At 37.6% G+C, this 14,045-nt stretch overlaps 1 protein-coding gene across 7 annotated transcripts in view; it reads right to left on the reverse strand.

The window, feature by feature from the left end:
* Positions 1-14,045, reverse strand: part of ATP8B4 (ATPase phospholipid transporting 8B4 (putative)) — a 211,004-nt gene that overhangs the window by 59,077 nt on the left and 137,882 nt on the right. For all 7 annotated transcript variants that reach the window (XM_074366090.1, XM_074366091.1, XM_074366093.1 and 4 more), the window contains 2 exons: positions 9,547-9,735; positions 1,220-1,335 (listed from right to left, as the gene is read on the reverse strand). In XM_074366090.1, coding sequence (XP_074222191.1) covers positions 1,220-1,335; positions 9,547-9,735 — 305 coding nt within the window. The remainder of the gene's footprint in view (positions 1-1,219; positions 1,336-9,546; positions 9,736-14,045) is intronic.

The following is a 14,045-nucleotide window of genomic DNA, read 5'->3' on the forward strand; positions in this document are numbered from 1 at the left end:
TATGAAAATCAAGGGCCTTGGTGTTTGAGCAATGGCAAAAACAAATACTTATTATTCCAATGTTGTTTTCATAAAAAAAAAAAAATTTGTAAAGACCATGCTAGACTTCTGGAAGAGATTAAAAGAAAATCAAGAATGCTCTATTGAAAAGACAAAAACAATAACTGTGTTTGTAACCAATATTACCAAACCATCATTCTTTAAAGTTAGACAGAGGTTTTTATTTGTTTGTTTATTTTTTAAAGATTCAGGGAATATTTTGTATTAAATATAGTGCTTAACAAAGAACATGAATCCTCAATAATTTTTTACAGGAGAGAAACCAAGGAGGAAATAAGAGTTTTAACCAGTTGCCCTCAAGTTCATATTAGGTTAAACAGAGCCTCAAACACATACTAGAGAGAGCCTTGAATCTCAAGTTTAAATCATGTAATGTTTATATTAATTCACAGACTCTTACTCTTTGTTAAAAAAAAAAAAGTTTTTTCGCCAAAGATCATCTCTGTTCCCTTTAGAAAGCTTTTGGAAAGAAACTATGCATAATCTCAGGATGTTCATATAATGTTTGTATTAATTCACAGACTCTTACTGTTTGCAAAGATCATCTCGGCTCCCTTTAGAAAGCTTTTGGATAGTCTCAGGATGTATTTGGTAGCTTCAACCCAGAGAACATTAGTAACTCAGCATAATTTATGACCTGAATAAAAGGACCCTTAGAAGAGAAAGTTGGCTACAGAGATTATTTTCCCTTCACCATATAAACGTAACCCTAAACCATTTCCTGGGGGTAACCCTAAGAGACTCCACGGGTACCAGACACATCAAAACCCATGGGAAAGCAACTCTCCTGTTCCTTTTCCCTAAACCACCCTATTCTCCCCAGAGGAACAGCCCCAAACTGTAGGGGAGTTAGAGAGGTTCCCCTTGGTATCTTGAGCTTCTCCTGGTTGGAGTTCAGGAGCCCACACTCTGTGGCTACTTCCCAGCTGCTGTGTATTAATCCACCTGTGATGAGACTGACCAGACTCTCAGCAGGGCAGGGGGTGGGTCCATGTGCCAGCTTCCAAACATTCACTGGCAGAGTTTCCTATGGAATTATTTCCCACATGCTTTCCACATCTCAGAAGTCAAATCATTTAGCTGATATTTTAAAAATAAGACCTAACTATAGGAAATGGCCAAAGGGTCACTGTGCTAACCTTAAGATAGAGGCACTTACACTGAGATGGTCTGACGTCAAAGTCAGAAGGTCTTTGTTGGATGGATGAAGTTTTTCAAACAGAATAGTGTCTGCTCCTTTGGAATAAAGCTTTATCTGTCCTTCTGGGTTTCGAACTGAAAAGAAAAAAGTTTGGAAAGTAGATTATAATCAATGAAATCCATCAAAACTAGACTCCCTGGGCTCCAGCCAGGCAATTTGGAAATGGACATAAAGCTTTAGCCAGTAGTGAGATATTTAGCTTTGGTTAGAAGGTCACTACCTAAGTCACTTGGTTTTACTCCTGTTATGTTAACTTAGAACTATTCCATCCACAGGAACAAATGCTTTTATTTGGATGCATACAATCTTTCTATTTTCCTCGCCTACTATTTCTGAAGGGCTGATACATTTAAATTAAGCCTCTGCATTGAGCAGAACTGAGAGCTTTGTTTGCCTATCTCCTGATGTGAAATTCAAGACTTCATGCAGGAATCAACTCTCAGTGTTATGCCAAATGATCTCCATATGGAATTCTAGCCATTCAAAACCATGGTTTATGTGTTAGTTCTCAGCCCTTGCTGACGTATTTCTTTACCCCCATTCCTCCTTGGAAAAGCCCTTTCATTCCAAGGTCACAATCCTGGCTGCAAGCACACTTTGCAGAGGGCTTTCAAAATCAAAATTTCTATCTTCTCCCCACTAGAAGTCTGTATTAGGAGGGCCGTGTTTTTCACCTGCCTCCCAGGTCTGGGGATGACAGCCTTGACCAGAGTCCAGTCCCTTGTCTCCAGTCCTCGAGACTTCCTCTGGCTGTCTCACACACTGCTGTCAGAAAAACCCTTCTTTAAGCCATAGAATACCTGGCCCATCTTTGTAGGCTTGGTTTTACAGCTTGGCACTTACCAGGCACCTATTTGTAGAATGAATGAATGAATGAATGAATGAATGAATGTATGACATAGCAATGTAGTTCTTCCCAGGAACTGCCTACAGCTTAAGACAACCGTCTGCATCACAACCTCAACACAGACCCTCACAAGCTTTATTGAGTCAAAGATTATTACATGCTTTCCATTCAATTATACATTTTCTCTAAAAATATAATGCCTTAAAACAAGTGAACATAAATATTGGCTTGATTAGTTTAATAGGATAAAAATTTTGATTCAGAGCTTGATCTAAAGGAACATAAATATCATAGCACAATAAATTATTTTTCCCTCTAATCGTTTTATTTTAATTGAAGCATAGCTGTCAATACAATATTATATGTTACAGGTGTGCAATATAGTGATTCACATTTTTAAAGGCTATACTCCATTTATGATTATTATAAAATATTGGCTATATTTCCTGTGTTGTACCATATATCCTTGTAGCTTTTTTTATACACATAGTTCGTACCTCTTAATCTCCCACATCTAAATAGCCCTTCCTCCTTTCCCTCTCTGTATCTGTGAGTCTGCTTCTTTTTTTGTTATATTCACTAGTTTCTTGTATTTTTTAGATTCCACATATGAGTTATCATACAGCATTTGTCTTTCTCTGACTTCTTTCACTTCATGTAATACCCTCCAACTCCATCCATGTTGTTGCAAATGGTAAAATTTCATTCTTTTTTATAGCTGAGTAATATTCCAGTGTGTGTGTATGTATACCACATCTTCTTTATCCATTCATTTGCTGACAGACTCTTAGGTTGCTCCTTTTAATCTTTAATAACCCTTAATCTTTAATGTCCATTAGTTAACACTTAATCTATTCTAGTTTTCTCCTAGCTTCAATAGAGCTAAGGCACCCTGGAAGCTTTTTTGTAGTGGGCTTGTCTAGGACTTGTCTTCTCTTCTAAGACTCATGGTCAACTTTGCTTATTTCCAGAACTCACACAATTTTTCTTGTACTCTGGCTCTAATGCTCACATTGGGAAGAAAAAAATGCAATTTATATCTAATTATTCAAGTGGGGGAAAAACGTTTAATCCTAGGAAAGGCTTTCTCTTTTTCATACAACATTCCAATTTAATTCCGATTTAATAGTTTCCCACATATTTTCTCCCTTCCATTACCAGGGCTATACAGGCAAAGTATATATATCATACATTTGCCAATACAACTTCTCTGTGACTGGTTTTTTTTTTAATAGTCCAAGCTAAGATATCAGTTCCCAAATATTTTTGGTCTCAGAACCCCTTTACACTCTTAAACCTTCATGAGGACTTCATGTGGGTTCTATCAATATTTACCATATTATTTATTAAAACTGAGAAATTTTATTACAGAAAGCCTTATGACACTAATTATAATATTACTGTAAGAATAATTATAACAATAAACCTATGATATATTAACATGAATAACATTTCTATGAAAAAATAACTATTCTCCAAAACAAAAAAAAATTTAGCTTGGGAGAGGCATTGTTTTATATGACTACATATCTCTTTAATGTCTGGAGTAATGGAAGACAGTTGGATTCTTATATCTGCTTTTGCATTCAATCTGTTGTGCTATCACACATCATATGGCTTTTGTAAACCCCCTTAGTATACTCATGAGAAAAAGATGTTGAAAAACAAATAACATTAGTACTATTATGACAATACTTTTTTCCTTGTGCATCCCCTGAAAAACTCTCAAATTTTCCTAGGGTTCCCCAGACCACTCACTGAGAGCCACTGGTCTACGAAAATCTTAAACTGATTGTGATTTGTGCAAATCCCTTACCATCTCTGTGTCACAGTTTCTACCTGTGAAAAGATGTTGAAACAACCTAACCTCTAAGGTCTTCCTAGCTCTACACTTTTCTGATTTAATAGATTTTCTCTTAACCCAGCATTAGCCCCTTTAAATTTGAGTTTATATAAATCCAATTTCATGGAATCCTGCTTAATTTTACTCACTAAACATTTTCTTTAGCAGCTTAGCAATTTTATATCTCTTTTCATTCAAGGCTTCTAGTTATTTCTCCTAGGAAATCTCTAAGCTAATTAAATCTCAGTCATTTCAGACATTAGCCAATAAAATAAAAATAACAGCACTTTTAAACAGACAAGATAACACGTGGGCAGATCCTAGACAAAGGTCAGAGATTTTTAATATAGAATCTGGCCCCACTGCCTGTCCTTTAAACAGTAGTGTTCTTCAGAAATTTTACCCAGGACCAAATTCTCCAATCCTTTGCACTTTCCTTGGGCAGTCACATTCTTTTTATGGCTTCAGATTTCATCAACAGGTTGATTGCTCTCAAATGTGTAACTCCAGCCTAAATTCATTTCCAGCACTCCCTTCTAACCTGTATATCCAACTGCCAACTGAACATTCCCTCTCAGATGGGCCCAAGCACATCAAACTCAAACTGGACACGTTATCTATCACAAATAACTAGTTACTCTTCCTCTGTTGCCCAGTCTTAATAACTAGCTTCACCATCCACTCAGTCTCCCAAATCAGGTATCTGGCATCACTCAAAGTTCCTCTCCCTTCACCAAAGCTAAGAACTTCTCTCTGCTACCTTCTCTCTTGCCTAGATTATGGCATTAACCTAAATGGTTCTATTCATTCTAGTTCTGCTTCCGTCCAAATTGCTCCATAACACAGCCAGAGGCATCTCCACACTGCTGCCTAGAATCCTGCAATTGCCTCCTTCTGCCCTTAGATCACGTTGGAACTCCTTAACCTGGCACACCCAGGAGTCATCAAAGTCTGCCTCTTTTCAGCCTATTTCCTATTCTGCTTCACTATATTCACCAGGATGCAATCACATGGTACATTTTTCAATTCTACATTCTCCTTTAGCTTCAAGTTCCTGGAACATGGTAGGTACCTAAATAAATATTTGCTTGGAGACTTGAATTGTAATCATGCAAAAGTCACTGAAAGCAGCAGCCATGGCTTTGTGATATAAAGGAAAGAAAAAAGTCAAATGGTTTCCAGGTTTATGCTGTGAATACAACAGCAACACTGTGAAGGGTGGTGAATAATTCCACTTTGCCCTATCTCAGCTGGGCGGCTGTTCGTCCATTCACACAGAGAAATGCCTGCCATATGTCAATGTGACTTGTACTCTGAGAATCTTTATAAGGTTCAGAGTTAAGAAAACTTTATCTAAAGATCTTTTAAGGGCTTTTGAAGGAATTACTGTTATTTACTCTTCTTTAATGATTATCTGCCACTTGCCCCTGCTAATAAATAGCTTTGAATTTTATCTCTGTACTTTTATTTACATAATTAGTAGAATTAATCCTTCCAAAACTATATAATGACATATATATTTATCAATATACTAGATTCTATACCTTCTGACAAAATCCTTTATAGAAATCTATTTCTATTTAGATATCTATGAATTAAATCAGGGCTCTTGCCCCAGAATGAGAGTACCTCTGGTGCTCAAACTATACATTCATGATCCAATGAATGATTATCAGGAAAAACCAAAAACAAACCAAGAAGGAGGAGGAGGAGAAGGAGGAGGAGAAGCAGCAGCAGCAGCAGCAGCAGCATGCATGTCTGAGCCTCCACCTCACGGTGTTGTCCCCACCAAGCCACGTGACAATCATGAGACTAGCACTGTTCTTTGCTTTGCTATCAAACAGAGACTTGTCTGTCCCAGTGGAGTCTCTCTTTCAAATTTCTCCTGATTAAAAACCAAACAGAACCAAAATAAAGCCCCAAGCCTCCATTCATTCGGTGGTGGAACATTACCTTTCTTCACATGGGATCCATTAAGACAAACATCTGATGTTTGCGGTTAGGCTGTGATTTCGCCACAGCCGGTAATGGTGACCAAGCTGGGGAAAAGCCAAACGTTTCCCTGTGTAGCAATCTTAGGTTCTGTCAACACCCTTGGAGCAGAGAGAAGCCCGTTCTGGCCAACCCCACATCAATAACACTTCCTCTGAAGCTGTGAATAGAAGAGAGTTCCCGCTGCTACAACGTGAGGCCAACACCAAGAGCGGTGTGTGTGCTCGACAACAACACGGATGCCAACTGCCTACGGCCTGCTGTCAAAAAACTAACAACAAACATCTTCAGATGATGTTTGTTGTTTACCTGCTGAGAGAAATAGCCCAGGGCTGGCTTCCCATAGTTAGAGACCAAAAACCCTACCATTACATATACACACATGTTTTACAGAGTGAAAACCGATTTAATAGGAGGATCATGATATTCGTAAGTTACAAAGGGTTGGGTTAAGTTTTATTTGACGGACATTCATAGAGAAGCCGCTGTGTGCTAAGCTCTGTGTGTGGCCCCGTGTAGTTTAAGAAGACCAAGGCACAGCCCCTGCCTTCGGGTAGCACCACTCTAGCAACTGGGAAGGTCACAAGTACTGTGGGACTGGTACCACACTGGAGCTATGAACAGGGTGCTCCGGGGAACAAAGGAGAATGTGGTTCTCTGGAGAGTGGGGAAAGCATTGAGAGAACAGGTGATATTTGAATTGCACATTACCAGGTGAATAGGAGTTTTCCAAGAAGAGAAGTGGAGAGGAAGAGAGGTCTCGGCTGAGGAAACAGCACGTGCAAACAATGTGAAAGTGCGCAGTGCCTGCCGGGAATGGTGAGGTCTGGTGAGGCTGGAGCACAAAGTTTCAGGAAGTGGAAGCAAAGCGGCTTGAGGTTAGGTTGTAAATCATCTTAATGTCATGCTAAAGACATCCTTTAAGTTCTGTCTAGGAAGCCAGCAAGATTTTTTAAGTTGGTGATGGTAAACTCAGGCCAGTGTTTTAAAAAGAATACCCTAGTGTCAGCATAGAGGATTATTTTAAGAGAGAACAGTTTTAAAAGCTAGTGCAAGCAGTGACGAGAGCTTTAACTAAAGCAGCAGCACCGGGAATTAAGAGAAAAAGACAGACGGTTTTTATGATAAAAGGAGGTTTTGAGGCTAGTTTTAGAAAAATCACTCTGTTGCCTTGAGGAAGAAAGACTTAGAAGCAAGGTGACTACTGAGTAGCCTACAGACAAGGCAAAAGATGCTGAAGCCTGAATGAAGAGAGCAGCAGAGGGGAACAGATTTGAGAAATGCCCTCAAATATCCTAGGAGAAAATAATGAGCAGTGTAATGACATGTAAAATAAATATAACATAATAATGAGGGTCTGTTAGCCCAGGGAAGTGGTCCCCAGACTGTGATCTCCTGACCAGCAGCATCAGCATCACTTGGGAGCTTGTTACAATATGCAAATTTTTATTCCCCACCCCACACCACCCCCACCATTGAATCAGAAACTCTAGGGCTGCGGCCCAGCAATCTGCATTTTAACAAACCTTCCTGGTGTTTCTGATGGGAGCCAGTTTGAGAACCACTAGCCTAGGGGCATAAAAGAGATGGAGATATCAAAAGTAAGTCAGGTACAATAAGGATTAAGAGGCCAGACTTTGAAGAAAGATAAGCCTGGGTTCAAATACTTGCTCAGCCTCTTACCAGCTACGTGATAAGCTGTAAGACAATCTTCAACAAGTTACTTAAAATCTTTGAGCTTTAATTTCCTCATCTCCTAAGTGGGGGTAACATACTATTTGCAAGAACTTAATAAAATAATTCATTGTAAAGCATTCAGTCCACTGACAGACATATATAGTTAGAGATCACTGTTAACAGTTTTAATAAGAACTACACGAAGAGCACTGGCTGTGATGACATTTCCTACTAGACACATAAAATCTGAGGTGACCACAGTACAACCAGTGACAGAATCCAGGAGAAGGCTGAAGACATGTGTGTGAACCCCAGAGGGCGACTGAAGCTGAGGACCTGTATGGGAAGGACACAAAATATAGGCACTAGCTGCCACCAGGTGAGTGGTCACGGTTATCCGAGAAGGGCACAGGAGATGAGAAGAGAACAGGACACCAACACTGAAGAGTGGGACAAAGAAGAAGTCAGCTTGGGACAAGAGGAGAACCAGGAGCCAGCGAGGTCACAGAGGCCACGAGAGGAGTGTCAAGAGGAGGTCAAGAGTCTCAAATGTTTCTAAGTTAAAAAAAGATAGGTTGAAGATAAAGAAATGACAGATAATTGGGTAGATAGATACATACATACATACATACATATATACACACACATACACACACATATACACACACACACATTACAGGGAGCAGGCCATTGCACTGCGCAGTTATGAAGGGACTGGAGACTTCTGAGAAGGCATTCCTTCCTGAATGTGGAAGCAGAAGCCTGACATAGGCTGAAAAGAGAAATCGAGGTGAGGAGCAAAAACTGATCTCGCACAATTCCACTGTGGTGGAAAGAATAAAACCGGGGCAGCAACATCGGTGGAGGTAAGAACATGAACAGTACCTTTAAGGAAACAGGATAATCACAGCATAGTAGGCTGAAGGAAGGAGCCAGTGATGGAGAAGAAATCAAAGGCATGAGCAAGTGTGAAGCGAGCAAGCAAGGAAGGAAAATGGATGGGAGCAGGTAGAATCTGCAGCTTTGAAAAGGAGCAAGAGCAATTTTTCTCTGAAGCTGGAAAAGATGAGTAAAGTTATAGCTTGGGGAAGGGGGAGGAAGATGGGGAAAAGAGGAAGGTGATGGTCCTCTATTTTTTTTTTTTTTCCAGAGAAAAGGCAGATGAATTTAGCTTCCAAGAGTGAAGCATATTCATGGCAGGGTTGAGGACTTGAGGAGAGGGCAAAGGTTTAGAACATCTGTTATAAGGACTGAAAAAAAGGGAGCAAAATCAGAATGAGAGGGACCCTGAAGCAGCACTCAGGGTCAGCACTGAGTTAGGAAATCACGGATTTGTTGCGGCGCTAAGTACAATCAGGGGTGATCCACTCCAACAGTGCAAGTGAACAGAGTAAACGGGTAATAACAAGGAGGCTGACGATGATGTTCACAAAACAACAACATCAACAACAACTAGCCTGTGCCAGTAACTCAGGAACTCATCCCGAGCCTTGAGTTTGCAGTCCTGAGTGTGCAGTGATTAAGTGAATGACCAGCATTGTCAGACTTCCTAGGTTCAAATCCTAGCTCTTCTATCTCAAGCTATGTGACCTTGGGAAAGTTCCTCAACCTCTCTATCCCAATTCTGTTATTTTTAAAATGGGCAAAAAATAGTAGTACCTACTTTAAAGGGTTGTTGTGACAATTAAATCAGTTATTTCATGTAGAATATTTATAATAGTGCTGGACACACAATAAGCAGCGGTTTTGTGTTAGTTATACTGACCTCTACTGAGTGGAGGCAGCGCTCAGGATGACAGAAGTTCATCAAGTTAATAAATACCCAAATTCTCAGCACATAACCAAGAGTGAAATCATCCTTGAGAGATTCCAATATAACCAGAGCACTAGCAAAAGATCAAAAACACTCTCAGCCACCAACCGTACCTATGACAGACATCCTTTTTCTGAAATTGTTGAAATCCAAGAAGGCAAGCAATTGGTAAGTAACTAGTGTTCCCAATTCTTCTATTGTGATTGTCTCTGGAGTCCGAGACTTAAAAATGAACCCCAAATTTTTTGCAGCAGTCACTAGAGCACCTTCATCAGGTGATTGAACTTGGTAAATCAGTTGTCCTAAAAGGAAAAGAAACAAGTGTATTAAATAATATACACTTTTTTTCAAAAATGAAAAGAAACAAATGTACTAATACTGAGAGTAACATTCATAGAATGCCAATACGAGCTCCAACTCATTTCATAACAACCAGCCCAAGTGTCAGCTCTAGAAATCAGATCTTTTCTACTCACCAACCAGCTGACCAGGTGCCCATCCTGTGGGATACCCCAGCACACCAAGCACACCACCACTGGAACCCGTATCATCTTAGAGGAAAAGACTCATTCCTGAATCTGCCTCCCTACGATGCTGAAAGTTTCTTAGGTCAGAGACCACACCTTTGTATTTTCAGTGACTAGAGATGAGCCATGGAAGTTCCACAAACTAAAATAGTTACTATATTTTAAGTTACATAATCCTCATGGCAAGCCTTTTTATTATTAAAATTACTACTGGCATACCTCGGAGATATTGCAGGTTGGTTCCAGACCAGTGCAATAAAACAAACATCACAATAAAGCGAGTCACACGAATTTTTTGGTTCCCCTGTGCATATAAAAGTTATGTTTACATTATACTGTAGTCTATTACATGTGCAATAAATAGCGTTATATATAAGAATGCACATACCTTGAATTAAAAATAATTTATTAAAAAAAGTTAATCATTATCTGAGCCTTCAGTGGGTCATAATCTTTTTGTAGTAGTACCATCAAAGATCACTGATCACAGATCACCATAACAAATACAATAATAATGAAAAAGTTTGCGGTAGGATAAGAACTATCAAAATGTGACACAGAGACACAAAGTAATCAAATGCTGTCGGAAAAATGGTGCTAATAGACTTTCTCCATGCAGGGTTGGCACAAACTTTCAATCTGTAAAAATCACAGTGTCTGTGAATTACAGGGAAGTGAAGCACAATAAAACAAGGTCTGCCTGTATTTCCATTTTATACTAGTGAAACCGATGACTGAAAACGTTATGCAATTTTTGAAGATCACACAGCCAGAGTGACAGAGCAGATATTCCAAATCCACTTTAGTCTGTACTAATGACCATTTTATAACACACAGGAGAAATCCCTTCAAACATAAGGAGCCAACCCAGGATGCTAATTATTGATACCTGGTACTGCGTATGTGTTGGAGTGGAAATAAGAAGGGAGAAGAGAGGGAGAGAATGAAGCAAGTGGGGGAAAAAACATAAAAATACACTTAAAAAACAGCATGAATAAAGTAAGCCCTTTTATATAAAATGATACTATCTCTGTATATAAAAATAAATTAGAAAAAGTAGGCAGAGCTAGATCCGTATTTACTGATTTACAGTAATAGCCAAGATAAATTGTTAAGAAAACTGGCTGCATATTAACCCATATGCTATGATTCCTTTTCATTTAAAACAAGTAAACCACCTATCTATATACATATATTCATATATATGTACTATATATATAAAATAAATATACGAGCAAGTGGAAAGTGCGAAATGTGCAATATCAAATGTTAACATTGATTACTCCTGTAAAGGTGGAATTAAAGTTCAGGAAAGAAATTATTAGCTTTGCCTTTATAAATCTTTGTATTGTATGGTTTCCCTTGCTACAGTAAGCATAAATTAATTTTTGAAATTGCAAAAAGAAAAAAAATTAAAGCAATCACTTGATCTACGTATGAAATTATGTGATAACTTCTACTTCTGGCAACACGGTGAACTGAGTGCCAAGACCAACCATTCCTGCTACAACCAACTACAGAGTCTGTAAACAGAAAACATTTTAATATTTTTGAATGCACTGATGATTGGCAGGTAAGCAGTAACTGTTCAGGTCAAAGATTGAGAAAAAAATACAGATGGAATAAAGGAAGGGCACTTCCTAAATCAAGAGAACTCCATCACTGGTTTCCGGTCTCTCAGAGCTTAGGTTAGAAAAGACAAAGACCAGGGAAGAAGTCTAATGAGAGACCACCTCTTAAAACTGAGCCCCTAAAAAGGATGCTCTCTCAGTATAAAGGTAAATTGGAAATCAGTGCCCTGTTTAAGAGTGCCTATTTATAAGAGAAAAAAAAAATCTGCTGAAAATTTATGACCAAAGAGTGACTCTCATGTATATTTGCATCCTAAACTCACTGTATCTGGGTGACCTGAGAAAAATCAAACTGAAATTTCAGTTTAATGTTTCTGTATTAAAACACTGACTGACTACAGCAAATCCAAATCCTTTCTTATAGAAACCAGCCTTCACCTCAGGACCCAAAGAATTTCTACAAAGTTCCAAAAAAAATGGCCATCTCACAGTTGAAAAATCATCAAAACCACAATAAACAAGATATAATTAGAACCAACAGAAGGAAAAGAGAGAATAACATCTGCAAAAAGTTTAGATATTGGAATTATCAGAAATACAACACCCAAATATTTAATGGATCTCCAGAAATAAAAGAGAGGTATGAAATTAAAACAAAAAATTAAAAAGAATTAAAGATCTTGTATTAATCAAGAATAGATTATACACTACTGAAGAAAGTATTGGTGTACGGGGGAAAATGGAGAAAATTCTAGAATATACCTCAGAGACACAAAGAAATGGAAAAATGAGAGAATTAATAAAAGACATAGAGAACAGAGTGAAAATACTTAACACTGAAGACCTAATACGAGAGGGAAAATGAGTCAAAGGCAAAACTCGAAGAAATGCATGGCTGTAGAAACTCCAAAGTGATAAGACAGCACACTATAGATGTCAGAATCTCAATGAATCCTAAGCAATACAAATATTTTAAAAATTCACACTTATACTAAAAACATGAAAGAAGAAATCTCAAAAGCAGCCAGGGAGACAGGACTGATTTCCTTCAAGCCACTGTGCGACTGACAGCTGCCTATGCAGCAGCAGAAGCAGCAGCCAGAATACAGTGGACTATCTTTAGTGTGCTGAGAAAATTGTCACCTTGGGTATTTCAACACAGCAAAAACATTCAAGGATGAGGATGAGGGGAAGGTATAGCTCAAGTGGTAGAGCACATACTTAGCATACACAAGGTCCTGGGTTTAAGCCCCAGTATCGCCTCTAAAAATAAAATAAGTAAACCTAATTACCTCCCCCCAGCAAAAAAAAAAAAAAAATTTTTAAAGAGTAAAGATGAAATAAAGTTGTTTTCAAAGTTTTTGAGAGTTCACCAACAGTCAGCTTTCCTTAAAGGGTATTCTAAAAATTACACTTTTGGTCAACAGAAGATCAGAGATTGAAAAAGCATTAATCACAGAAATGAGTAACTATATGAATAAATCCAAGCAAACTGACTCTAAAAACCATAAAAATAACATCTTGCGGGACTAAAAAAGAAAACACATGATAAAAATGCTATATAAGCCATGAAAGGTTTAGTATTGAAGGGTTTTAAGGTCTTTGTTTTGTTCAAAAAGGCTTAGGTTTTGTTAAGTTAATTATGCTAAAATTTCTAGGCTAACCACTCATTTGTATAAAAGAATACAAATAAGGGTATATTATTTCCAAAGCAGTAGAAATAAAAATGAACTAAATCCATAAGAAGAAAAGAAGAGACAAAGACACAAAAGATGGGGTAAATACAAAATACAAAATAAGATGGCAAAAATAAATCTAAGTATGTCAATAAGTATATACTTAGAATCTAAATACATAGATAATTAATAAGGGTAAACTGACTAAATGTTCCATTTAACATTTAGTTTATTTTGGTCAAATTAGATATTCTTTTTAAATGTCAAAAATTACGCCACTTATGAGAGATTTGTCTAGAACATAAAGAAAAAGATTGGCAGGAAAGAGTGCAAAAAGCTAAACAATGCAAGTACTAACAAAAGGAAAACATCTCTAACTATGTTATTACCAGACAAAACAAACTTTAAGGCAAAAATATTACTAGAGATAAAGAGGATCACTATATATTGACAGATGTTTTAATTTAATGATTTGTCTAAACTTGTATCTAACTAATAACATGATCATAAAACATATAAAGCAAACACTGGCAAAACAAAATAGAAACAGACAAACATACCATTACAGTGCATTTAACTATGCTATACTAGACTATAATGATGTAAACATACTCTCATTCATTGAGAAATCAAGTAGTTAAAATAATCCAGAGAGGTAGAAGATTAAACAATACAATTAACAAACAGTACCTAATAGATATATTTAGAACCCAGAACTCAGTAACTATATAATGCACATTCATTTCAAGCACACATGAAACATTTATGGAAATTGCATATGTATCAAGCCATAAAGCAAACCTCAGTAGATTTTTAAAAATTGATGTAATAAGGCAAT

The sequence above is a fragment of the Camelus bactrianus genome, chromosome 6 (assembly GCF_048773025.1).
Source record: "Camelus bactrianus isolate YW-2024 breed Bactrian camel chromosome 6, ASM4877302v1, whole genome shotgun sequence".
NCBI lineage: Eukaryota > Metazoa > Chordata > Mammalia > Artiodactyla > Camelidae > Camelus > Camelus bactrianus.